Genomic DNA, 27474 nt, shown 5'->3' with positions numbered 1-27474 from the left:
GCTCCCGGGCCTTCGGGCTCCCTGGCCCTCGGGCACCCCTGTGATTGGCCATCGGGCACCCCTGTGATCGGGCTTCTTGGACATGGGGCTCCCCGTCTTCGGGCTCCCCCGCCAGGCTCTGGGGAAGAAGGGAGTTGGTTAGGACACCGCCCCCCGCGGAGTGCGGGGCTGGGCAGGCGGCGGGCTCCTGCTACCAGGCAGACCCCCGGGTGCCCAGTGGGCTTTGTGCCCGGAGCCCAATTCCAACCCAGCCACCCTTCCAGTCAGTTCCTGCTCCTGACTCTTTGGGCCGTTTTTTTTTTTTTAAAAACGAAAGCAAGAAGCAAAGAGTCCTGAAGGTAACGGCAGAAAGGTAGCAGAAGCTCCGTGTGACCTTCAAGCGTGACCCAATTTTGAGCAAAGGGGGCTCAGTTAGGCCTCAGCTTCTCTGCAGGAACATGGAGATCGGCCTTCCTGCTCCCATTTCATGGACGGGGAGCCCCATGTATTTTCATGGTTTGGCACGAGGGTGGCGTTTGAAGTTGGGAGACAGGGACCAGCGTGGCGGGGGCTCTGGCCTCTCCTATTCCCACCCCTCTTGTCTCTCTGAGCCTCGGTTTCCCATCTGCGCTTTGGGAAGGTGGACCGGCTGCCCCCGGCCCCGAGGCTGGTGCTTTGGGCCCAGCTCTTCCCCGGAAGCCAGCCAGGGCGGCCCTGTGATCTCTCCTGACACCTTAGGAAAGGGAGGCTGCCTCCTCCCAGCCTTGGATTCAGGAAGCAGCTGGCAAAAATGATAGTTGCTTAGGCTGCCTCCTACCCAGCGGGAGTAACAGGAATGGAATGGCACAGGGCGATTTCTCCATCTCCCGGCCTCTGGAGGTTGGGTGGTGAGGAGGTTCCTTCCTTCACCGGCCTCCGGACTAACCATCTTCTCTCATCCCTCCTCTCTCCCTGCAGCTGAAGGCAGATGTTGTCCCAAAGACAGCAGGTAAGAGAGGGGCAAGGCCAGGTGGGTGGGCTGGCAGGAGGGTCTGGGCAAGCAGACCCAGGATCAGATGGGAGTTCCATGTGGGGCTGTGTTGGCCCTGCCCACCTGTCTGGTAGCAGCCTCAGTATCAGTAGAGGCCACATGTAAATTTCCCCGGGACAACTTCCTCCCGCATGGTGTTCAGTGTGACCGGCTGGTGGCTCACAGCCTTGAACTCCCTACCCTGCTGGCCTGGTGCTGGAACAGCGAGGATTGTTTGCTCTGCCACTGAGGTCAGAGGAGGAGATGGTCCCAGGTCACAGCCAGAGCAGACTTGGGGCGGGCTAGGGTCTTCCAGGCCCTGCTCGCGGCGGGGGGTGGGGGGGCTCAAGGGGATGCTGGGTGGAAGGAAGTACCACCCTTGGGGCTGAGTTGAGGCCTGGCCTGCTGACTGCCTCTCCCTTGCACCCTCAGAGAACTTCCGGGCCCTGTGTACTGGGGAGAAGGGCTTTGGCTACAAAGGCTCCACGTTTCACAGAGTGATTCCATCCTTCATGTGCCAGGTACTGTGGCCTCGCTGCTCAGGGGCCTCTGTAAGGGGACAGTGGGGGCCACTTCACAGCAGTGTTCTGAGGGGTGATGGGTGAGCATGTGCCTGGTGCTTGGAAAGTTCCCAATGGAGGGCAACTGTAATTACTCTCCTGGCCTCTCACCCTGGGAGGCTGGAACCTGTCTGCACCGCCACAGCCCTTCCTGCCCCAGAAGTTAAGCAACAGGGCAAGTGGCAGGGTGGCCCTGCCCAGCTGCGTTGGGAAAGTTGAGCCTGTGGAGGGAGCACTGGCATTGGCTATGGACGTGCGTGGAGGTGGATCGTAAGGCTTAGAGGACTCGTGTACAAAGTCTGAGGGTGCCTCTGTGTGTCACGGAGCCCGTGGCATGGGAGAAGAGGAAGAGGAGGAGGGAGAACACGAACAGGAACGTGCAGGTCTGGGCTTGGAGCTTCCATTTCCAGAGAAGGGCATCTCTCGGTTGGGTGAAATGTGTTGTTTAGTCATGTGTCCTGCCCGTTTGTCAGCGGTATTAGCCCATTTGTCAGAGGCGTTCGTATTGCTGAGTCAGGTTTGAGGGTAGCTGTCGACAGCAAGAACTTCTAGGGGTCAGGACCTGTGCTTCCTTGGGGATTGTCCTCTGTTGGGTCAGACCCTTCTAGGGCCGGGGGCTGGGTCCTGAGCCAGCAAACCCAGAGGTAGGGTAATCCTATGGTAGAGAGGCAGTGGGTTGGAGCTGGGCTTGCTGATGTGGTAAATGCCACAGGAGGGGCAGAGAGGCTGTGGCGTGGGACAGGCTCGGCCAGGCCCTGTAGCTTCTGCCTCAGAGGCTCCCAGGAGCTGCGGTGGGTGTCCCGAGCCGGGCTAGCATCTTCCTCTGAATAGCGCAGACAAGGCGGGGACTTGCAAAGCTGGAGGCTCTCAGAGGCCTGAGGAGGCTCCACTGCAGGGCCCAGGCCAAGGTTTAGAATCATCCCTCCTTGGGGACACCTTATTGGCATTTGTGGGTGCTGCAGCTGGGCTGCCCAGGTTACCCCTGTGACCTGAGAAGATTCCTTCTCGGGAAAATGGCAGCAAGTCCTGAGGAGGGGACCCACCCCTGCAAAGGCAGAGGGGAGCCAGGGAGAGACTGGGGCAGGGAGGGGCTCAGCATGGGGACCGACTCTGTGCCAGCTGCTGCTCCCCACATTCCAGACCTGGGATCAGGCCCCTGGACACCTCCCTGTTTATCCTCTAAGAGTTGTGGGTAGCAAAGTCTGGGTCAGTAAGAATCCTGTCCTCGGTTGTTAAATCCTTGGAGGGTCATTTAAAAACTTGCTCAGACAAAAAGTGAGTCATTCGGAGACCAGGATAGTTATTGTCAGAAAATATTGAAGCTTATTTTACTTTTGCTTATTTTCCTTATTATTTTATTAGTCCCTATATAATTGGATGTGTTTTGACCCCTTTGCCTAAAGGCTTCAGTGGGGTGGGCCTGGTGGGGGGGTAGTTTCTGGCGGAGGGTGGTGGCTGGTGAGCAAGGGGCTCCACTGCACTGCAGCAGTGTCCCCTTGCCGTCTGGCAGCCACTCAGAAGGTGCTCTGTGCTACAGGCTGGCGACTTCACCAACCACAACGGCACAGGGGGGAAGTCCATCTACGGAAGCCGCTTTCCCGATGAGAACTTCACACTGAAGCATGTGGGGCCAGGTGAGTGGGGGCCGCGTTCCCTGGTCCGAGTGCCCAAGCTTTGACCCCACCTCTGGCGTGCCAGGCAGGCCTGGAGGCTGCAGTGTGCGCCCTGACAGCTCTGTCCCATCATGCGCCTTCTTCCTTCAGTGCTCAGTTTGTTGGGTTTGCCTAGAACAGTGATGGCGAACCTATGACACGCGTGTCAGAGGTGACACGCGAACTCATTTTTTGGTTGATTTTTCTTTGTTAAATGGCATTTAAATATATAAAATAAATATCAAAAATATAAGTCTTTGTTTTACTATGGTTGCAAATATCAAAAAATTTCTGTATGTGACACGGCACCAGAGTTAAGTTAGGGTTTTTCAAAATGCTGACATGCCGAGCTCAAAAGGTTCGCCATCACTGTACTAGAGCTTTTTCCTTCTGAGCTCTCCATTAAAAAACCAACCAGCCTTTGGGAACCTGGTAAGGGGCAGAGCCTTCTAGCCAAACCTCAGCATTGTGTCGGCTTTAAGGCCCACGGTGCAGCGTGAGAAGCCCAGAGTCGGTGGGTCCTGCCCTGGCTGTAGCTGAGAGCTTCCCAGCCCTCTCCTTCCTCTGGAGGGCGGCCCGGAGCTGCTCATCCTCGGGGCCTGGGCCTCTTCTGACTCAAGCGTCCTTGGTGTCCTTTGAGCCATCTGCTCTTTCGAGTGACACCCCAGGTGAGATGCCTCCTGGGGCAGCGTGGCTCACCCCTGCCTGTTTCTCAGGTGTCCTGTCCATGGCAAACGCAGGCCCCAACACCAACGGCTCCCAGTTCTTCATTTGCACCATCAAGACAGACTGGTGAGTTCCCGCTCCCGGCTCCAAGCATGGGGGGCAGCCTTGCAGCTGGAGGAGGGGCTGTGCACTTTGGGAGGAAGGTCGTTTGGGGCTGGACTGTCTGCTCTGGGCCAGCAGCCCTCCCGGGGCTGTGCCTCTGTATGAGAGAAAGAGGAAGTTCCTGAGAGGATAGAGGAGAATATGGGTAGTTCTTGCAACTCTTGCGGTCAGCTGGGATTTCTCAGTGTGTTTTGCACACACATACAGAGTACATCTGGGAAGTGCTGCGGAACATATCAGACCTCGTGGCCGTCCTAGAAGCCATGTCCTGTTTGCCTGGTGTAAGCTGTTGTTTCCCAGGCTTATCTGGACCGTGGAGTGCACTTGGGAACCGCTGTAGTAGGCTTGTGGGTGTCAACCTGTTTTCATCAGGCATGAGCAGAGGCCTGCAGGCAGCCCAGCCCCTTTCCCACATGCCCATGGATTTTAGGGATGTCTTCCCAGCAAGGGATGCGTTTCTCTGCCAAAGACCCTTGTGTCCCAGCCCTGGGGCGTCTGGGGTGGAGGGGACAACAGCAGGCCAGGGGCTAAGGCTTACTAAAGCCCATTCCTGAGGACTCTGGGGAGACCTGGGTGAGGGTAGATACTAGTTGTCTCCAGCCTCCAAGCCAGAAGGGCCAGTTGTCGGGCTGGGCAGGCAGTTGCTCTCTCCGCCTGATCTTGGCTCGGTACCCTTCCTGGGCCCTGCAGTTCTGCCCTTGGCTGACTAGCCGGGGCCCTGCTGGTGCTAAACGAAGCTGCATTTTAGATTCTCGGAACTCTGTCAGGTTGAGGACTGCTCAGGACTCAGTCTCACACACTTGCTGTCTGGGCTCTCACCTCATGACTTAAAATAGTTCCATTTACACAGATCTTTTATTCCTTTCGAGTGATTCACCATCCTGAGCAGAGCAAGGATAACTCCCTTTTCCTGGGAGAGGTTACCAGGCCCGGGCACACAGTGGAGCCCTGGGGGAGGCATCCTTTGCTGTACTCGGGGAGCTCAGCAAGGCTCGATGGATAGCGGGAGCGCTGGGGCGCGGCTCCCACTTCTCGGTGTGCGTCCCTTTCAGAAGGGCTGTTCTGGTAGCGAGTGCCATGGGCAGCGACCGTGATGTTGGCTGACATTGCACTCTTGCTTCTGTCCACCTGGCTCACCTGTCCTCACAGGTTGGATGGCAAACATGTTGTGTTTGGCCACGTCAAAGAGGGCATGGATGTTGTGAAGAAAATAGAATCCTATGGCTCCAAGAGCGGGAAGACGTCCAAGAAGATTGTCATCACGGACTGCGGCCAGTTGAGCTAACCCCTGTGGCCAGGGTGCTAGGCCCGCAGCAGCTGCACCTGGGAGCTGACTCACCAGGTGGCTGCCTCGGGCTCCCGGTGGAGGCGCCCGCAGAAGTGCCTGTCGTTGCTCCATCGCCATGTGCTTGAGGGAGGCATCTCGGACGTCAGAGCTCCCCGGGCCCCCCAGGCTGCTTCCTCAGTGCCCGCCCTTCTTCAGGACCCTGTCTGGGCCCCCGTTGTGGACATCATGTCACTGCTCCTCATCAGGCATCGATTGTGGCTGCCTAGCCCGAGTACACACGTGCCTTGGACACTGGGGGATGGTATGGGTTCTGATTTCTGCCTTTTCCTTGATCAAGGGGGAAAGTCAGATGCTGCAAAAAAAGGCTGTGAATGTCTGTAATGATATCTTCCTAGTAGGAATAATTTAGTTAACAAGACTACCTGGAGATGAAGCTGTGACACTGACGACTCCATGCTGTGAGGTGGCCCCGACCACAGACCTCCCGTGCGTGGCCTCTGGGACGCAGCCAGGGCTTCCTGAAGGGTCTCGTGGCCCAGGCCTGGCCCAGCCCCTGGGAATCCCGGCGTCTTGCTGCTGTTTCTGAGGAGAGTGTGGGGCAGAAGCAGGTGAACCTGGGAACCAGGCCATTGCGAGCTGAGCCTAGTCGATGTGAATCCCTGGGTGGAAACTGGAAACGGCCCATGAGTGCCGTGGGCTCTGGGAGAAAGTAAATGTGTGTTTCCTGGTGGGCGTTGGTTTTTCTGTATTTAATAATTTAATCAGTAATTTGAATCTACTGATGATGTGTAGACTTCAGGGACATGTATTTGTGTTCTCCTTAAATGTGAAAATAAACCCTATTTTCTATAAAGACTGATGTGTGTGACCGCCTTTACTGAGTGACCCTGTGTCTGCTGTGCTGAGGGCGTTTCCATGGACTGTCAGTCACCCCAGCCACCACGAGGGTGTACTGCCCCCTGTTTCACAGGTGAGGGAGTGGGCTCAGACATCAGCACCTACCGCCTTTCCAGGAGCACTGCTTCCACCCAGCATGCCAGCTGCCCTTGGTGACAAACTCAGTTTTGCTCAGCTCACCAGGTGAGGGTCTGATGGATGCATGCAGAGAATGGCACAGTGCGTGGCACATCTTAGCAAGCACTTGGAGAGGCAAGGATGGTACTTCATGTGTCAGGATTTTAGAGGAGAAGGCTCCATCATCTAAGGCATGGACTTCACTATCTGAGATGTGCCGTTTACATTTGGAATAGTTTCTAGGTGTTTCTGAATCCACAGAGAAGGCAGACTAGGGTGTAAGAGGAAGACTAAGAGCGTCCCTCATCAGCCAGCTATGGCACAGTCCACACAATGGAATAATCACATTGTATTCACAGTGGGAATGGAATTGTTTCACACTGGGTTTCTCGGGTCAGATCATGTGTGGTCACATGTCCTTATAATCATCTTGAGGTCACTGGCTGGATTGAGTCACTGGGAGGAGGGGGCTGTGAGTCAGGTTTCGTGGCGTCACAGGTTGACATGGTCACTGGAGTCATGGCTGGATTGGGTCATGTGGTGTCATGGAGAGTTTCCATGAAGTCAGAGCTCAGCTGCATGGGTTGGGAGCTCAGCCTACCCAGCAGTTTTTAAACAATGAGAGCCTTAGGGGTTCTCAAACTAGAACAGCAGGGAGAGAAGAGGAGGGGCTCCTGAACCCCATTTTCAATCAGATTCCTCCAAGTTTTTTCTTATTGGGGCTCTGCAAGGAATTTCATTTGAATAATGGAAATTTGAGCTGAATAATAATAATTGGCAATTGCTCACCCAGTCCCATATTTTACAGATGGGTAAACTGAGGACACGAGTCATGATTGCCCAAGGGGAGCCTGTGAATCCCCAGGCAGAGCAGGGGCTGGAAGGCCAGGTTCAGTCAGGGGCTTTTCAGAATGCACAGGCCTCTCCTCAGGTCACACACATCTGAGGTCACAGCTTCAGTCCCTGCAGTTTCCCTTGACCCCCGGGGACTAGGGAGGCAGAGGTGCTATTGACAAGTTTGAGGAGTGCCCGCCCCTTGAGGTGGGACCTGCTGGCCCGTGGTGATTTCTGAGGTGGTCTCGGTGTGTGGTGTGTCCATCCAGAGGGCTCTGAGGTATGGGGACAGGGCCAGTATGCAGGGATTTCCTAAAACAGTTTCCTGAAAATGGGCCCATTTACAGCAGCTCCCTTCCAGCACCCTGCACAGGAGCCAGAGCCTGGTCTTATATGAGCAGAAGCCTAAGTGATAATACAGGCAAGACACTGACTTATTGCTGGCGTGAGTCCCTTAGGCATGAAGGGGCAGTGAGTCATGCACATGCTATCAGAAATTAATCACGTGGAGCCGTGTAAACACGTGTGTAAAGATCTGGAATCACATTTTTCTCAGACACTTCACAATGACTTCATTGAGGCATCGTTTGCATACAGTAAACTTTACACATTTTAAGTGTATAGTCGATGACTTTTGAGGAATTCATACACGAAGGAACCATCACTCAAATTAAAGGACATTTCCATTCTCCAGAAAGTAACCTTCCTGGCCCTCCAAGGCAGCTACTGAACTAGAGATTAATTTTGGCTGTCCTAGGACTTTTTTATCACTGGAATCATACAAGCTTTACTTTTCGTGTCTAACTTCCTAGTGTAGCAGGGGTGAGAACACAGAGAATTTCAGAGCCCCTGGGCTCTGTGGGATGCTGGGCTGGGATGAGCAATGTCCACCGATGTTTCTCGGGCTGGTAAGCCCTAAGCAAAGCTCCAAGCATCGCAGGGGCTGGTGGAGAATGCAGATCCCCCGGGCGCCCCTACACCTGCTGAATACAGGTTTCTAGGGTGGCATCTAGGAATCTGAATTTTAAAATAATAATTCTGCTAAAGCGGGAATATGTGCATGTAGGCCAGAGAGGCAAGATTGAAAGGGAGGTCATGGCTCACCACTCGAGTCCTTGTTTACTTCTGGGCACATACTTGCTGGGTGCTCTGCGGGTCTGAGTGAGACCCTCCACTTTTAAAGATGCCTCACCTGAGGAGTCACCACTCGGGTGGAGGCAGCTGTGCTCTCCATAGACCAAGGGCAGCTGCCGCTGCCTCCCCGTGGCCGCCTGTGAGGGAGGAGAGTCCCACGGTGGCGCCTCAGCTGCTCCTTTGCCATCACGGAGGAGGGTCTGGCTTGGGTGGGCCCATGATGGAGGGAACTTCTCAGTGAGTGAGAAACGGGCACCAGAAGTCAGATCCATGTTCCAAGTCCACTGGAACGGGGTAGGTAGAGGGAGTCTGGGTTCCACGCTGCACCCCAGATCCGCCTCAGCTTTTAGAATCGCGATGCTAGTGTTATTATTTACTGTTACATTGTAATGGTTAACCTGGCTGGCCACGGGGTGCCCAGACACCTAGGCGGGTATTATTCCGGTTGTGGGTGAGGGTGTTTCTGGGGGAGATTAAAATCTGCAGAAAGCAGGCTGCCCTCCCCAATGTGGGGGGGCTTCACCCAGGCAGCCGGCCGTGAGGAGGAAAAAGGGAACTCCTCCTGCTCAGCTGGGACAGGAGCAGCGTTCTCGCCTTCGGACTCGCACTGAAGCATCAGGTCTTCCCGGGTCCTGGGCCTGCTGACCTTTGGACCTGAAGTTACTCCACGGGCCCTCCTGGCTCTCAGTCCTCGGGACGTGGACGGAACTTACACCACTGGTCCTGGCTCTCAACTTGCCGACTGCAGGTCCTGGGACTTCTCCCCATAATTGCATGAGCCAATTTCTTACAGTAATTCATTCCCCCCCTCCCCTCTCTCTCTCTCTCTCCACCCTATTGGTTCTATTTCTCTGAAAAACCTTGGCTGATACACATATACTCATTTCTTCTACTCATAAACCAAAATGCACTTGTAAAAATTCAGATGTTACATAAATAAGTAATATAGACAATTAAATGACCTACAGCCCTATCATATTAGTAATTGGTTTGGATATCTGCATTTGCTTAGGAGGTAGAAAGCTGCAAAAACCATCATTCCTACCCCAGCAAGAAGAGAAGGCTGAATAAGTTACAAAGTCATAACTTTTTGAGTTCATCAGAAAGGCAACCAGGTGACCTGAGTTCCAAGGAAAACAAAGCCCTGGAGGGAGAGATGGGACACGAGGAAGATGTGGCCACGGGGCAAGCGGGTAAGATGAAGTCAGGAGGAATTTTAAGGAATTGCTATGGGCTGGTGTGTCCGTCTGAAATAGCTGGGGCTCCCCACGGGTTCACTTGCTGGCCAGGTCTCCCGTGGCTCACACGATGCTCAGGAGAAAGGCTGGGTGTGGGAGGGCCCAGGAAGGCCTGCCTTGGAGCGCAGGCTGTGGCGGTTCCAGCTCCTGGAGAAATACATGAGCCTTGCTCACTCCCCAGGTTCTCCTTTCCTATGAAGCAAAATCCCTAATCCCCTGGGGAGCACAGTGGTCCCCTCACCCCTGAAAGAAGTAGAAGCCCACCATGGCTTGGGACAAGGTAGAACAAAGATTATAACCCTCGGGGAGGGGCAAGGGAACATCCAGGGCCCAAGAGCCTATACTGATACCAACCAGAAATCAGCTGCCACTGGGCAAAGGGCAAACGCCCACTGAGGACATGCCTCAGACTGAGGCTGGACCAGGGCCGCACCCCAGCCTGTCCTACCGCTTGGGGGGAAGGAAAGGCACAGAGTGATACCTTCTGTGCTGCAGAAAGCTGCAAGTGGAGGTCAAACACTGAGAAAAACCCTTCAGCACCCCAGTCCCACCCCAAGCACCGGCAGCAGTTGCCCACACCAAAGGCATTTGCACCTGTGGGACTCCGAAGGTAAGGGCACGAGCACCAAAACTCAAGCCCAGCTCAACTCCTGACAATCAACGCCATGCCCCACAGGAAAGACCTGAAGCAAGTAACAGCACACCCACTTTCCAGTGTGCATACTACATCGCTGTCTCGTCTATTGCACAGCCATGTTTAATATTCAATGAAAAAGACAAAGTCACAAAAGAGAAAGGGAAAAAGTAGTCAATAAGTAAGGCAATCAACATAATCAGACTCAGATATAACCCTGCCAGCTAGGGACATTAAAATAACTATGATTAATATGTTAAAGGATCTAGTGGGGAAGGTGGGCAACATGCATGAACAGATGGAGAATCATTTAGCCAAGAGAAATGATAAGAAAGAGTCAAATGGAGATGCTACAAAAAAGGATACCAAAAATAAAGAATTCCTTGATGAACTCAACAGTAAAACTCAGCACTGCTGAGGGCTATGTCAGTGATTGGCCAACGGATTATAGATGTAATACCAAAGAGCAGTCAAGAAAAGAAAAATTAGATAAATTGGAATTCACCAACATCAAAATTTAAAATGTGCTTCAGAGGACACCATAAAGAAAGTGGGGAACACCCCACACGATGGGAGAAGATAATTGCTGTGGTGGGACGTAAGATGGCCCAGCCTGGCAGTTCCTCAAATGATTAGACATAAAGTTAACACGACCCAGCAATTCCACTCCTGGGTATATATACAAGAGAAATGAAAACATGTCCACCTGGAAACTTGTACACAAATGTTTATTGTAGCATTCTTGATAATGGCCACAAAATGGAAACAACCCAAATGTTCATGGTGAAAAGGTGAACCCACAAAATGTGGCATAGCCATCCAGTGGAATATTATCCTATATAATAAAAGGCTAATATGCAAATTGATCAAACAGCAGAACGACTGGTCGCTATGACGTGTACTGACCACCAGGAGGCAGATGCTCAACGCAGAAGCTGCCCCCTAGTGGTCAGTGCGCTCCCACAGGGGGAGCGCCGCTCAGTCAGAAGCCCTGAGCTGGGCTCACAGCTGGTGAGCGCGGTGGTGGTGGTGGTGGTGGTGGGAGCCTCTCCCGCCTCCACAGCAGCGCCTCCCCTAGGGCTGACGGGGAGATAAGTGGGTGACAGCTAAAGTGTATGTATGATGTGAGTTTTCTTCAATGGGATGATAAAAATGTTCTAAAAATCAACTGTTCTGATGGTTGTAGATACCTGTGAATATACTGAAATCCATTGAATCTTAACACTTTAAGTGGGTGAGTTGTATGACATGTGAACTATATTTTAATAAATCTGCTTAAAAATATTAGTAGTCTCACTTTTTTATTTTTTATTTTTATTTTGGTATATGTAAGCTCTTTCCTCAGAGTCCCCTGCTGTTTCTGTGGGAAATGCTGAGATTTGACCTCGTTTTGGTGGTGGGTCTTGGGCATCACCTTTGAAAGCATCTGTCCCCGGTGAAGTCAGCAGAGTGTCTTTAAGCAAAGAATCCTATTCTCAGATGCAGAAGGGAAGCTGCTCTGGCAGGGGAGGGACAGAGTGCCTTGAGGGTTCAAGTTGCTTCCTTGGGATCCAACGAGATGTCCCCATCACAGATTTCAGGATCGCACTCTTTCCCATCAATGCCGTGGCACAAGACGAATTTATTGCGACTGTGAAGTCAGGTGATACTGTAATTAATCCACCTACACAATTAAATTTCTGTCTGATTTTAAGCGATATAGTGAGAGAATCTTTTAGAGTTGTAATGGAAGCTTTGTGGTCACACCACAATTTAAAGGACATGAGTTTGTCATTTTCTTTTGGTAAATAATCAAGCATGCTCAAAATGATTCATTCCACGCCACAGTCCTTACGGTCGTCACTACTGGCATTAACAGCCAAGTGCTGCAAGCCACCTGGCCTCCCACAGCACATGCTTCTCTCATCACTTAATCACAGGTGATAGCATGATAAATTGTGGTGTCACTGCATGCCATACGTGACCAGAATTCCATTTCTCCTTGTCAGGTAATTCAGCCTTGCCTTCAAGTCCAAGAGCACAGCCAAACAAATCTCTAAATCCCATCTTTGTGGGGTCATCTCCAGTGTCAATTCTTTATTGGATGGGTCCAAACAGGATCCTGGAACAACACAGTAATTTCATCAGGAGAAGCTCAATATAAAAAAATTACTAACCATAGCATGTGTTTACTTTCTGAGGGAAAAAAGAGAATGCTGAAGAGTAGTGTCTCTCCAGTGCCCTCTACTGGTAAAGCTTAATATAATTTCAGGTGGCAATTACATGGTCACAAACCGGGCAATGGAGGAGGATTTACAACTAGAGAAATGGACTCATAAGGTACATTAAGCATTGCTTTCTTATCCAACCTGATGATCTCTGCCATTCAATTAAATATTTAGACCATTTATACTTAACTTGATTGTCAATATAGTTAGATTTAAATTGGCCACCTAGCCATTATTTTCTCTTTGTCCCATCTGCTTTTTGTTCCATTTTTTTTTACTTCCTTTTGGAATGTGCTTTTCCCCCTAAATGATTCTATTTTATCTTTATTATTGGCTTAGTAGATTTAATTCTTCATTTCATATTACTAGTGGTTTCTCTGGGGTTTACAATATGTGGTTTAACTTATTACAGATTACCCGCAAATGATACTATACTACTTTACATGTAGCATAAGAATTGGTGGGTCAAATGGCAATTCAATATTTAATGTTTTGAGGAAACTTCAAACTGTTTTCCAAAGTAGCTACAAATATTTGCATTCCCACCAGCAATGCTTGAGGGTTTCAATTTCTCCACAACTTCACTAACGCTTGTCATCATCTGTCCTTTTCATCCTAGTCACTCCAGCAGATACGAATGGTGTCCCGTTGCAGTTTTGATTTGCACCCCCCAATGACTAACGCTCTTGAGCACATTCTCCCGTGCTTATGAGCCATTTGTATATCTTCTTAGAAGAAAAGTCTATTCAGATCCTTTGCCTGTTTTAAACTGGGTTGTCTTTATTGTTGAGTTGTAAGAGGTCTTTCTATGTTCTAGATACAATGCCTTATCAAAGATGATTTGCAAGTATTTTTCCATTGTGTGAGTTAACTTTTTACTTTCTTAATGGCGTCCTTGAAGCATAAAACTTGTACATATGGATGAAGTCCAATTTATCTATTGCTTTCAAAATGACCATAGGCTTGAATATTCCTCCTCTCTGTTTCAAAAAATAAAATAGAACCAGTTTCTCTGTGGAGAGCTTTGGAGCTCTTGTTTTATGGATTGCTCCCCTTCCTAGGCAAAATCTCCGAGTCGCTCCTCTGGAAGCCGGGCAGGTGGCAGCCTCTGATGCTCGGGGCTTGCTTCTCCTGGTGTGGAGACTGTGCCCTGGAGTGAGCTGGACCAGGGGAGATTAGGGCCCCCATATTCTTTTTTTTTTAATATGTTTTATTGATTTCAGAGAGGAAGAGAGAGGGAGAGAGAGATAGAAATATCAATGATGAGAGAGAATCACTGATTGGCTGCCTCCTGTACACCCCCCACTGGGGACTGAGCCCCCAACCCAGCATGTGCCCTTGGCCGGAATTGAACCTGGAGCATCCGCAGACTGATGCTCTATCCATTGAGCAACCCAGCCAGGGCGGGCCCCAATATTCTTGATGCTCTCCCTGGGATACAGCCTCCATCGTATGGGTGAGGGCTGGGTGAGGAAAGAGCCCCCGTCCTGTCAGCCATATGCCTGCAGAATTTAGCCTCTTTGACGTGAAGGTGGAGGAGACTGGACGTTCTTCTGGCCCACCTCTCCTCCTTAGATACAGAGCGGAGGTGAGGGAAAGCCTCATCGTGGCAGCCCCATCCGCTGAGAAGCTTCCACCAGGCTGAGCTGGAAGTGGGGCAGGGAGTCGCTGTGTGCCAAGGCCACAGGCTCTTGTTGCTCTTAAGTTTAGTGAATTTTCCTGAATAACTGTTTTTTCGTTTGTTCTACACTCTTATGAAAATTTCTAGAGACTTTAAACGGTTTGGCTTTTTAAAATAGTTTTTACCAACTCTGCTTACTTCACAGGGGAGTAGATACATGGAGCTCTTCACACTGCCTCCCACAGGGGGAACTTCACCTTTTATTTGCATCTTTGTATTTAAAGTTGGTGTCTTGTAGACAGTATGTGATTGGATCTTGGTGTTTTTTTTTTTATTCTAGTAGTCTTTGCCTTTTAATTGGTATGTTTAGACCACTTATACTTAACAACCCGGGACTGGGCCCTTGACGGGGAATCGAACCCGGGACCCTTCAGTCTGCAGGCCGAGGCTCTATCCACTGAGCCAAACCGGCCAGGGCTTAAATGTAATTATTGATATGGTTGTGTTTGTATTTACCATCTTGATATTTCTTTTGTATTCATCCCATAGTTATTTGTTTCCTTTCCCCCCTTCTTTTGCCTCCTTTTGGATTGAGATTTTTATTATTCCATTTACCTTCTCTGTTGGATTATTAGCTATAATTCTTTATGTTGCTTTAGGTTTATAGTTTACATCTTAAATTTAACAGTCTACCTTCAAGTGACACGGTACCACTTTACATATAGTGTAAGGACTTCACCACAATGGACTTTCATTTCTCCCTTTCGTGGCCTTTGCTCTACTGTTGTCATACTGTTGACAAGCTATAAACATATATTGTGATTTTAAACAGTCACTTATCTTTTGAATACATTTAAATAATAATTTTAAAAAGTCTCTTGTTTTTACCCACATTGTAACCATTTTCCAATGTCTTCATTCATTTGTGAAGATGCAGATATCTATCTGGTATAATTTTTTTTTCTGGCCAAAAGATTTCCTTTATATTTCTCATAATACATGTCTTCTGATGATGAATTATCTTGTCTTTGAATATCTGAAAAGTCTTTACTTTGCCTTCATATTTGAAAATATTTTTGCTGAGTTAGAATTCTAGACTGACAGTTTCTCCTTCCAGTAATGTTGCTCCACTGTCTTCTGGCTTGAATTTCTTTGTTTCCTGATGAGCAATGTGCTACCATCTTAATATTTATTCTTTTTATGTAATGTGTCCTTTTCCCCAGTCTTCTTATCACTGATTTTAAGCAACTTGATTATGATGTGACATGATGTGGTTTTCTTCCTCTACTTCTTGTATTTGGGTTGATTGAATTTTCAGGTTTATCACTTTCAGGAACTTTTATCAATTATTCCTTTAAATATCTTTCTCTTGTATTTTACTCTTCCCTGTCCTTTGGAGGCTCCTATTATTTATACTAATCTGACAGGAGTTGTCACACAGCTCATTGATGCCCTGTTCTTTTTGGGGGTTCTTTTCAGTCTTTTTATATTTGCGTGTTTCATTTTGAATAGTTTCTAAAATAATGTCTTCAATTTCATTAATATTTTCTTCTTTTCATTTGCTGTTAATCTCATCCAGTGTATGTTTCATATCAGAAATTTTATTTTTTACCACTAAAGGTTTGATATAGGTCTTTAAAAAGATAATTTCCGTGCTTCTTTATGACCTACTCATGCTTCCCTCATTCTCTTGAACATATGGAATTCAGCTATAGTAACTGGTTTTATATCCTTGTCTACCTGTCATCTGTGTCGTGTCTGTTTTAAATAATTTTTCCTCCCCGTTATGGGTTATACATTTCTGCTTCTCTAGATACCTAGCTTATTGGATGTCAGACATTTCGACTGAAGTACTGAATATGTTTGTATTCCTCTAAATACTCATAAGCTTTATCTGGAATGCAGTAAGTTCTTTGGAAACAGTTCAGTTCCTTTGAGCCTGTTTAGAAGAGACTGGACTCGTTAGTCAAGGACTGAGTTTGCCCACCACCAAGGTCAGATCCTTCTAAGTATTCTCCCTGTTTATTATTGGGCTTTGCAGTTTGGCTGATGGGAACTCAAACTATTTCTGGCCCCGTGAGCTCTGGGGACTTAGTTCTGCTTGTTCCTTTTTGAGGTCTTTCAGCAGCTGAAGGTAATTTCCTCACACGCGCGCTCATCAGTCTCCAGCTGGAGTTGAGGGAGTCACGTGCACAGCCTGGAGCCCTCTCTCTGCAGCTTCCTCCTCTCCAGGGCATTCTCTATTCTTGCTTCAGCTCTCTTCTTCCCAGTACTCTGGTCTGAAAGTTCTACCCATCCCTTGCTTCCCAAATTCCCAACCCTGTCTCGGCAATGCCTGGCTCCGGCCCCCCTTCCCTGCACGGCGACGTGGAAACATGGGCCAGGCAGTGTGCTCGGCACCTGTAGGGCTCACCTCATTTTCTTTCCTTTCTCAAGAACTCCTGCTCTGCGCTGCCTGGCCCACTGTCTGAAAACCATGTCTTCATATATTTTGTCTTTTTGTTTAGTTGTTTAGAGCAGCAGGGTAAATCCTGCTTTTGCTCCATCTTGGCCAGAAGAAGTCATCTGCTATATTGTCTGAAGTGCTTACAAGGGGAATGCATCCTCTATTGCTTGGGTAACATACAATGCCAGCACAGGGCTGGGGGAGCCAGATATGGGCGCCCACATTCCCCTCCTGGAGAAAGCAGCCAGCCAGCGGCCCCGGGTGCACCAGAAGAGGACTGTGGGTCAGACCTCAGTCTTCCTCTCTGAGTCAGCCTACTCTTGATGGGCAGCAGGCCTCAGGCCTGAGCAGGCAGCTTCCTAGACTGTTTCTCTGTCAAAGTGCTCAGTGGCCTCAGGCCTCAAATAGGTTTGGGGCTCACAGGCCCCCTGACTGCACCAGCCCCCAAAACTGTATGGGTGACCGCAGAGCAGCATGCAGGCTCTGCCAACCCAATGGGAACCAGCTCAGAGGGATTGCCAGGGTGAAGGATCTACGTGGAGCCCAATGCCCTAGTGTGCGGATGGGGAAACTGAGGCCTAGGGGTGAGGGATCAGGATGTGATCAAAGACAGTGGCCTGAGGCCTATCAAGTCAGACCTTGGCTTTTTGACTCCAGATCCTCCTACTGCACCAGACAACAAGGCAATTAAAAAGAAGACTGGCTTTTGAAAACAACATGCCTCAACAGGGGACTGATAAGTACGTCACTCAACAGAGGAACGCTATCAGCTGTTAGACACAGGAGGCAGACCTCTGTGCTAACAGGCCAAGGTGGTGAAGAAAGCAGGTTACAGAGCAGCATGTCAAGCGTGATCCTGTTAACATATGTGTGTGTATGTACATTACACACACATATTTATACAAACAAAAGACCATGGAAGGATCTTGCCAGATGCTGGACGTAGTGATCTCTGGGGGAAGTTGGGCTACTAGGAGTTTTCAAATCCTGCTTCCTGTTTTCCTTCACATTGTGCGTGCATTTTTTAATAATTGAGTAGAAGATCCAGATATTACAACGTGGCACTCTTACCCAAGATAGGTATATGAGGCCTGGGTAGCCCTGTGCTGGAAGATCAGGACTCACCTGGGATTTGGGAGAGAAAAATAATTCTCTTTTGTCCACCTTACAGGCTTGCAGCCTACAGGAAAGTTGCAGTTCTCGGCTTCAGCCACCAAGGGGAAGCAGGGGATCAGGCGATCCCTGAGGAGGAAAGCCGGGAATTTCTGAGCCGGCCAGGATGTGGGGGGGAGCGGGGCCACACTGTTTGAAGCCGGCTCCACTGTGGGGCAGGGCTGGGGGCAGGTTCCAGGGAGAGGAGGCCCAGTTACATGCCAGGGGAGGGTCCTTTGCCTCTGCACAGAGGGAAACGGAGACAGAAGCCAGAAATGGACAGAGTGTGGGTGCCTGAGGAAGGAAGGGGAATGGCCGACAGGCCAGGGGCTGTCAGAGAAGGACACAGGCTCCTGGGGGAGCAGGGAGGCCTCACTCCTGCCACCTGGTTCCTGGGGGTGACAGGTAGGAGGCAGAGCAGAGGGGAAATTGAGGGCCATTTTCAGGGTAGCACAGGCCCAGGTAACAGTCACCGCCCCGTGGCGGGTGCAGTGGCCAACACGGTCTCGAGCACGTCCCAGGGGCAAGCACCTTGCCTCACCCCGTCAGTCCTGACCCTGACCCTCCGCAGGTGGCAGGCAGCATCATGCCCGTTTCCCAAGGCAGGGAGCTGGGGCCGAGAGGGGAGGCGACTGGCTTAGGGGGATGGTCCCTCTGACCCACAGTCCTTGCCAGGATGAGGATGGGGAGGCAAGTGCCACGGTCCCGGACACACGAGGCAGGACTTGGACCCCAAATGTCCCCACAGGCTGCAGGGCCGCCCCAACTTCAAGGGGTGACCAGAGGTGGAAGTGTGGGATGTTGAGAAGGTGTAGGGAGGGTGCTGCTCGGCTCTCAGCATGGGGCGTGTGGGGTGGGGAGAAAGCCCCTCTGCTTCCTAGACCAAGAGGGAGGAGGTGGGAGGGCGGCTGACCTGAGTCCAGGTGCTGGAGGCTGTGGCCAGACGAGGAGGACAAGAATGAGTGAGCGTCCAGGAGAGAAGGTGCAGGTGCCAGGCCTGGTCGCCCAGGAGGCAGTGGAGGCAGGAGCAACTGGGATTGGGGGCTGTGTTGGGGGCTGTGTTGATTCTGGCTTCCACACAGGCCTGCAGACCCACCACGGGGCTTGGACTAGTTGGTTTTGGGCTCTAAGCGACAGCCGAAGGCTGGCCGGCCAGGCTGGGCAGGTGTGAGGGCCCAGGGCAGAGTGGAGGGCTGAGGGCAGGCATAGTAGGTGTGTATGCGTGTGGGGCAGGGGCGGGGCCAGCACAGGGCCTCTTATCTCTGATAAATGGGGGGTTTGGAGGGGCCTTTGTCCCAGGACAGGCTGCTCCTGGCTCTGGCCAGAGCCCTGGGGAACAGCCAGAGAGAGACGCCTGACTCCAGAGGCGGCGAGCCTCCCCCAGCTGGTGGCCCCTTGGTCTCAGCTCCTCCAGTCCCTTCTCCCCCTCTCGGCCGGGGAGCTGGGTCAGGGCATCTGGGCGGAGGGGCTGATGCCAAGCGCTGGGCTGGCCCCAGAAGCGCCATAACGTTTGCCCAAGGCCTGCACAGGCTCCTGGGAACCACTGGGCGTCTCGTCAGGATCAGGAACAGCTCGGAGCTGGGAGCTGGGGCGCAGCAGGGGACCCCAGCTGTCAGTCTCCCATATCAGGCCTCTCCCGGGCCTCAGTTTCTCCACCTGTCAGGTTGGCATATTGTTCCCTGCCCTGGCTCCTGCCAGGACTGTTAGGAGGGCACAGGAGAGACTTGGGCCTGGGATGGGACTAAGCACAGAGCCGGAGGCCCACCCGGGCCCAGCCTGGGGCAAGGGGAACTACAGGGCGGGTGGGAAGGGAAGCAGCTACACGGAACATCTGGGTGCAGGCGCTGCCTGTGTTCACTGTAGCCGCAGGTGCGTCCCGACGGCCCAATGTCAGAGAAGGACACAGGCTCATCACATGTCAGGAAGGGGTGGTGGCGGGAGCCTGGCCTGGGGCACGGGAGGGGCCTGCTCCTGCTGCTCTGGCGCTGAGGAGCGGGGGGTGGGTGAGCGCTGAGCCCTCTCCCGCAGGCCTGGGCCTGGCATGGTCGCCCTTCTCTGCGTCAGTAGCAGGCCCCAGGGGCTCCTTATACCAAGGCCTTTGTGGGTTGGAGCGGCCTGTCCCTCCAGAGCACCTCAGCCCTGGGCTTCATTCCTCCCCTCCCCTCTGCACCCCTGGGAGCAGGAGCTGCCTGGGCCGCGCCCAGGTCCGCCTCCGACTGCACTGAGTGGGAACTGGGGTTCAGATCCGGGCTCGGTCCCTGCCCGCGGGGTGCCCTCCTCGCCCTTAGTCACTGGGGCCTCGACTTCATTCCGGCAGAAATATGGGGTGGGTGTCAGTTTTGAAGGAAGGCGGGTGTGGGCCCATCGTTGGGCCGTCCTCCCTGGGTCCCCTGACACCCCTTTCGGTGGCGGACTCTGCTCTCTCCCAGCCGTCAGCGCTGGCAGCCTCCGGACATGGACATTAAGTCTGACCGGAAACCCTTCCTGTCCAGGGGAATGACTGGTTTCCATGGCTCTGGGAGATGTCGAAATGCAGGCTGTTTGCCTTGGGTTTGGTTTTTTTTTCCACGGAAAACCAAACAAGCACAGGGGCCCCTGCACACTGACACGCAAGGGCAGATGAGTGAGTGTGAACCTGGGGCCTCAGCCCAGCACACAGTGGGCACTCGGCGAACCTGGCACACAGTGGGTGCTCAGTGAGCCCAGGGGTCCTGGGTGGGAGGCCCACTCCCCCTCTGACTTCCTGTGTGATCTCTGGCAAGGCTTCTGCCTGAGCCACAAGCAGTGGGAGCAGGAGATCCACTGCCCCTGGCTCCCGGGTGCCAAGAGTGCACCGCGCCTCGTGCTCCTGGGCCATCTTGTCTGCACCCTCACCCCGCGGAAGCTGGGGCTCGGAGGCGAGGACCTGCCACCTCACACAGCCGGGGCAGGTCTTGGGGACGGGGCGCACTGAGACAGACCCTGCTCCGTCCTCAGCCGTCCTTGGCGGGCAGCCCCTTCCTGGCCCCTGGCAGTGTCTGCGGAGAGCAGGGCAGGTGATTATTCCCTCCGCCTCCCACTGTGTGTGGGCCGAGCCCCCTCACGCTCACGCTCACGGCCTGGCCCGCTGACGCCACCTGCCTTCAGACCTGGCCCAGCGCCTTGCACACGCCCGAGGGGAGGCCGCAGAGGCGTGTCCTCCCTTTGTGCCCATAAGCAGGAAAGGGCTGGTGGCTTCCAGACTCGCTGTGCACCCCAAGGGAGACAAGGGGTCCTGCTCCGGAGTGTGTGTGGGGGGGGTCTCTGTTCCTGCCCCTGCCGCCTCCCCTATCCCAAGGCCTCACATCTTGTTTCTCTGCCCCATCTCAGAGGCTGAACTCAGGAGCTGGCCCGCAGACATGGTGTGATCTGTACACTACATAAATATTTAGCAAACTAGTTGCCAAAATTAAAACGGACCATTTCACACAAGAACCTGCATTTCCAGCCTCCCTCCCCCCCACCACACACTCTGGGCAGTACACTCGCGGCACCACTGGCTGGAGCCCAGGGTGCGATGCCCCCCAGTGAGGCTGCCCTGCCCACCTGCCTCTGCAGGATGTCACCGTCACCCCCACGGGACCACGATGGACCACGGCAAAGCCCGGTGCTCCTCAGCCGTGCCCGTCGGACTGACCGGGGCTTTAAGAACCTGAGGACATGTCCAGGCCGGTATCGCAGGGTCTCCGGTGAGAACAAGGCCCCGTAGGTGCTTCTGTGAGCGGCAAGGCTGGGGATGCGCAGTGTCTGATCCTGGGCCGGAGACTCCGCATGCAGGTCGCTTAGCGCGGCTCCCGAGCTGCTGAGCTTGGCTTCCTGTCTGTGGCCCCAGCAAAGCCCACCATGTGACAGCCCAGCCCCTCTGGGGCTTGCTCAGAAGAGGGACCCTCGTTCCTTTGCCTGACTCCCCAGGAGGCCGGGACACACGGCGCTCTGCGGACTGGGGTGCCCAGCGTCAGAGGCCCCCACCCCAGCCTTGGCGCGAGGGCCAGTGTGAGCGGGGCGCAGGGCCCAGGGCGCCCGCCGGCTCTGCTCCGGGGAAGATTCGCTCCTATATATGGTCACCGGGAGTCCCATCGCCCAGCTAACGTGTGACCTAATGTGCCGACAATCTCGCCCGACTTGGGGAGGGCTCTCGCCCGGAGAGAGTGTCCCCTTGGGGCAGAGGGGCTGGGAGGAGGCACCTCAGTGGGTGGAGGCAGGACAGGACGGTGGACCCAGGCCCGGGAGAGCAGAGGTGGGCTGCAAGTCCCTCCCTCTCCCTCGACCCAGAATCTGCGAAAGCGCCCAGCTCCCCACTGACGTCTGTGTAAACAAGGAAAGCCACGAGCCGCTCCGGCCTTTAAAGTCCTTTAATGCCGCAGGAAAAGACTATGTTTCTAGGGGCAAGCCGCATACAGGTTCTCCAGGAATAAGGCACACAACGGAATGCCATCCCGAGGGCGACCCTCGGAGAGTCAGGAGCCTTGCCGCGCTCTCCGAGCTGGGCCCACGGGCCATTTGTCTCTTTAGCTGGACACACACGCGCTAATGGATACAGACACGGACAGGTCACCCCACGGGAGTGGAGGTGAGCGGTGAGGCCGGCAGCGGAGAGCAGCAAGCCCACTGCCACCAGCCCCGGGGACGCCTCCCGCACGTCAGGGTTAGTTGTTGCGCTGGGCTACAATGTAGTGATGTTGGTTAAATACTCACATAGAATAGGCTCAAGTCTATTAGACGTTGGAGGGCAAGTGAGGGCTCTGGCTGACAAATCCAAGTTTGAAGAGCCTGGGGCTCCGAGGCATGGCTCAGACGGCCACCCTGAGGGGTGTGAAGACTGCCTCCCTTCCTCTCGCCAGCCCTCCGGGGCCCTGCTGCCCGGGCCTTCCCCAGGCCAAGGCCACAGGGGGCCAGTTAGTCACATGCCCCTTCCTCCCCTAGCCCACCTCCTTGCCCCCTACTAAACTAGTAACCATAATAACGAGAGAATAATAAGAAGGTGCAAGGGAACGGATTACAATGCTGTTTGTTATCCTCAGCTGAGGAGGCTCAAAGGGGTCACCATCCCCCTTTCACTACATACCTAAGAACAGCTTCCCTTAAAAAGGCAATACTTTCCAGATACACATATGTATAAATACAGGACAGACACATACCACTGAGTCCAAGCACTGGGGTAAATGCAGGCTACTTAATACTGATATTTTCATCCAAGGAAAACAACACAGAAGAGCAACAATATGGCTTAAAGAATTGCAAAGGTGTTTTTTTTTCCTCGTCAGAATTATGTACCAACTTCATAAAATATTCTATGGAGACAATATTTCCTTCTTAATGTAGTTCAGCTGCATACTTTTTACAGACCAAAGTATAGTAAAAAAAAAAAAAAAAAAATCAAACGAAAAAACCCCAGGAGGGAAAAGTTCTCACCATAAATATTTTCTCGCACCTCAACAAGAAGGTTTGCAAAATACTTCCAGACATTTTGTTTGATATTCTATTGCCCTCCCGAAAGCTCTGAAGTTTTGAAAATGCCTCTTTTTGTTTGTTTGTTTTTTATGTCAAAAATCAAACAATTATTTTTTTCTTTTCTTTTCTTTTTTTAAAAAGGCCTTCAAATATATACAGACAAAAATCACGGTGAGGATTTTTCAGGAGAAGGTAACAAATTCAGTGTTGTGAGGATAATTGGTAACTATGCAGAAATTTTAACATCTATGATTTTTTTTCAAAATACACAAATAGTATTTTTTCTTTTAAAAAAGGAATTCTGTGTCAAGTATAACTCAAAATAAATACAAATTCACAAGTAGAGCTACTGAATACTTCAAATGGGGTAAACACTGTTCTCTCCCAGCTACATCACTAGACCTACTAACTGCAAGCGATTGTCCCTTTTGAACGTATAAACCACACACTTGCTCGTTCCCTGGGCTCCCAGGCCTCTGAGCACTCCATTCCCACAGCAGCCAGCCTGGGATCAGAGGCTTTTGCTGACCAAGTTCTGCCAGAACAATACAGGAGGGGGTAGGGGTGCAGAGGGCCCAGCCCCCCGTGGCCAGCTGGGCACAGATGGCAGGGGCAATGGCTGCCAGCTGGACAAGCCCATGGGGAAGTCACTTTGGGGTGATAGCCCATCTCCTGTGGCCCGTGGAAGGCCCTGGCCTCCGGCAGCCTGGGGTCCCGGTTCTTTTAGGGTACGGGCTCCCCCACCTCTGCAGCAGACTTGGTGGGTCCCACTGTGGGGCCAGGTCCCTGGGAGAGTTGGGGCCGGGTGCTGGCAGCGGGCAAGCACACTGCCCACCACTGGGAGCATTACCTGTGGCTGCGCACGAGGATGACTGGCAGTGACAGCTTCTCCTCGGGCACAGTGCCTCCAGCCAGGGCGACTCCGCTCACCCGGGCTGGTGGGGACAGCCGGAAACAGCTGGGCAGGGACTCCACCGTGGCATTCCCAGTGAGTGGGAGGGTGGCCACAGCCAGCGGCCAGGCATGGCTGCTGTGGGTAGGAGGGAGGCAGCTTTGGGGCTCAGGTTGGAGCAAATACCCCCCTTTTAAGTGCTCAGAGGTCGCGACCCCCTGAAATCTCCTCTGCAGCCCCCCCTGGCTTCAAACACACTCACTCCATCTTCTCCACTTGCTCCCTGGACTCCTGGTTAACTTGACTGTAACTCCTCAGCTGTACAAACACTTTCATTTGAAAACAAAGGCACTGGACCCCGGCTGGGTGTCCCTGAGCCGCGGTAAACACTGGATTTCAGGCCCATTTCGTGGTCTGACTTTTTCCCACAGAGGCATCATGTTGGGGCAAAATCAAGTGAGTCGGTCCTGCCAACCAGCTTTCTCCCTGTTCCTGGGAGAAAGGAAGGACGCAGGACAATAGAAACAGGCTCCTCCCTGAAGAGGGTGATCCTCCCGCTGCCGGACAGTGTCTCCCTGCTCCCCCGGGGGAAGGGTTCTGCAGCGTGGCTTGGGGCTGCCCCGTGCGAGGTGGAGGGGGACCCTTCTCCTTCACTTTTGCAGGGGTGGGGACCACAGGCAGGGCTGGGGCTGGCACCCTTGGCTTGACTGCAGTGATGGACTGATGGGAGTGTGAGTGCGGGACCTGGTGACACTCCAAATTCAGTCCTGTGCCCAGGAGGCGGCCCCCCGTCCCCCGCTTACTAGTGTCACTCACTGACCTAATGGGGAAACTGAGGCCCAGAGACTCAAAGTCCTCCCCAGGTTCCATACTTTGTCAGTGGCAGGGCCAGCACTTGAACAGAGGTCTCCAGCCTGCCGGGCCCGTGCCCTTCCTGCCACAGTGGCTGCCGCATGGCCCTACCACCTCCATCGGGGATGGGCTGGGGGTGGGAGCTGAAGAAGGGAAGGTGACAAACCCGAGCACGTGGGGAAAGTGTGTGGTGGGGGAGGTGATGCCTGGTGTGCCCCAGGCCACCCCTTGGGACTCTGTCCGACATTCACTGCCGCCCCATCCCTGACCTCTGGGTCTTTGGGGAGGGCGGTGCAGAACCCGGGTGTAATACCAGTGACATCAGAGGCAGTCAGGTTTGGGGCTCAAAGTGGGCAAGGGGCAGAGAGGCTCACTCCCAGCAGCCGCTCGACCAGGCCTCAGCTTGCCATGGCTGCTGACCTGAACGGGACACAGAAACGGGGCTTTGTGAGGGCGCTGTGCGCACCGGGCAGCCTGGAAGGCCCCGGGGAGGAGAAGGCGCGGCTGGTCTTGGGGAGACAACCCCCACAGGCTTTGGGATTCACAGTAAATTTAGTGCACTTGTGGCCAATGCAAGGCTGCTCACCAAAGGGGTCTCAGAGGAGGAGAGCCTGCAGGGGACCCCGAGGGCTTTGTGGGTCCTGTGCATCCACCCCTGCTCGCCCCCAGTCCCCCCACAGACTCAGCCCACCTGGAGAGTCCCAGAGACCCCGCCTTCTGCGGGGCAGCTATGTCAGTAACACTGTTTGTCAACACACATGACACAAGAACCTAAGACCCCCTGCTCAGACCCGCATGCCTGTGAGGACACCCCCACACACATGGGACACGCAGCAACATGGACGAACACGGCGGGTCTTCTCTGGCTGGCAGAGGCGGCGGGCGGTCATTGCACTCGGCGGCAGTAGTAGCCCAGCACCTTGCACTTCTCGCACAGGTGCTGGGGGTGCTCCTTGCTCTGGTCGGACACGTCCAGGCCATCCGGCTTCTCCAGGGGCCTCTGCGGAGAGGAAGTGAGAAGAGGGCTCAAGGCGGGGAGACCCAGGGGCAGCAAGAGACACAGAGTGAAGCAGGAGAGAGAGAGGGCGAGAGAGGGAGAGGGAGAGACAGGAGGAGTGAGACATACACAGAGCGAGCCCAGAGGGAGTGTGCTACGGCCACAGAGGCTGCTTCCCGAGGCACCAGGGCCCTTCCTGCCTCTTGCTGTCCCCAGAGGCACAGGCCGGAGCTGGGCCAGGGCCAGGGCTGGGGGAGAGGGTCCTATCCCCAGAGCCCGGGTCTGGGCACCCTTTGCCATCCCCCAGTACCCTCTGAGCAGCCACTGCCAGAAGCTCACAACAACCTGGGATAGAGGCAAGACAGGTGCACAGACATTATGCAGATAAGGGAGCCTAGGCCCCGAGCCAGGGAGACCCCAGCCCACACCTCCGGCCTCCCGGCACCCAGCGCTTCTTGCCCGGATGCTGTCATTCCCGTGCCTCCGCCTGTGGCCTCGGGACTCAAGCAGAGTTTAACCTGGACACGGTCGCAACTCTTCCGGTCTGAGGGAATGAGCCCTCAGCTCTGTGAGGGGTCGGCAGCGGGTGCTCTGGATCCCCCACTTCCCAGGGCCGGCACGCCATCTGCCATGTCTGTTGAGTGGCTACATGAGCGGAATCTCCTGGTTTCCTAACAGGGAAACTGAGGCCCAGAGCAGGGAGCTGACCTGCCAGGCCTACAATGCTGCTCACTCACCGTGCGACCTCAGGGAGCCTCAGTTTCCATGTCTGTAAAGTGGGCCATCGTCACACCTCATTTGCAGGGCACCGGGAGGATTCGGAGGTCTTGGTGTTTGCAAACCGAGCAGTGTAGGTACCTTTCTGTTACCTGGGCACGTCCCTGCTCCCTCTCCCCGGCCTCACAGCCAGACAAGCCTGGTCTCCTTGGAAGGTTTATGGATGCTACTAGGCGCGCTCCCGAGCAGTTCCTTGGCACAGCCCTGACCCAGAGCCCTGCCTGCACAAGAGTCCCCTGCAGGGATCTGGGGGGAAGCTGGCCAGGGCGGGGAGTCTTAGGGCCATTGACCATGACCCAGGATGGTCCTGGGAGGACAGTGAAAGTGAGCGCTGCCCCTGGCTAGACCGCAAGCCACTCAAAGGTAAAATATTGCCTTTTCTGCCTGATGATGCAGCGCCTGGCCCGAGGTGGCACTCATAGCGAGCAGGCGGGGATGGAGAGGCAGAGGGCTCTGGGAGATGCGTGTAGGAACCGTGGGTGGGCAGGGTTAGGATCCAGGGGCAGGAAGCCCCTCCCTGTGCTCCCAGGCCTGAAGCCACACAGGACGGACTGGAAAAAGGATGGGAGCATTGATCTCACCGCCAGGGGCTTACAGACCGGCTTTCCTGGCCAGAGAAGAGTTTGTCCCCAGGGCACCTGGGCTGGAACACAAGCTCTGCTGCCTGCAGCCGAGCGACCTTGCGCAGGCGACCCTACCTCCCTCCGACCCTCCATTTCCCCATCTGTAAAAGGGGATGTTACAACACGTTTCTCATGAGATGCTGTTCCAACTCAATGAAGACCAGGGATAGAAAGAGATGGCTGCTGCCGCCGATGATGATGGTGATTAATGGAAGGGGGACAGCTGCTGGAGTCAATACAAGTTGAAGCCAGGATTCCAAGCTGAAAG

At 53.5% G+C, this 27474-nt stretch overlaps 2 protein-coding genes across 2 annotated transcripts in view; one reads left to right on the top strand and one right to left on the bottom strand.

Annotated features, from left to right (window-relative positions):
* The first annotated feature begins 757 nt into the window (after window positions 1-757).
* Window positions 758-6171, top strand: PPIF (peptidylprolyl isomerase F). Its single transcript, XM_015571933.1, has 5 exons — window positions 758-967; window positions 1421-1509; window positions 3086-3182; window positions 3917-3992; window positions 5178-6171. The coding sequence occupies exons 2-5, from the start codon at window positions 1501-1503 to the stop codon at window positions 5311-5313; spliced, it is 318 nt and encodes a 105-aa protein (XP_015427419.1). The 5' UTR covers window positions 758-967; window positions 1421-1500; the 3' UTR covers window positions 5314-6171.
* A 19524-nt stretch (window positions 6172-25695) lies between these two features.
* ZCCHC24 (zinc finger, CCHC domain containing 24) overlaps window positions 25696-27474 on the bottom strand; it is a gene marked incomplete at its 5' end in the record, with an annotated part of 44555 nt that continues 42776 nt past the window's right edge. Inside the window, one exon of the mRNA XM_006754807.2 lies at window positions 25696-25809. Within this exon, the coding sequence (XP_006754870.1) occupies window positions 25696-25809 (114 nt within the window). The remainder of the gene's footprint in view (window positions 25810-27474) is intronic.

Source organism: Myotis davidii, unplaced genomic scaffold (assembly GCF_000327345.1).
Source record: "Myotis davidii unplaced genomic scaffold, ASM32734v1 scaffold513, whole genome shotgun sequence".
In the NCBI taxonomy this organism is placed as follows: Eukaryota; Metazoa; Chordata; class Mammalia; order Chiroptera; family Vespertilionidae; genus Myotis; species Myotis davidii.
The sequence above is the reverse complement of the archived record's forward strand: the minus strand, read 5'-3'. Positions and strand labels throughout refer to the sequence as shown.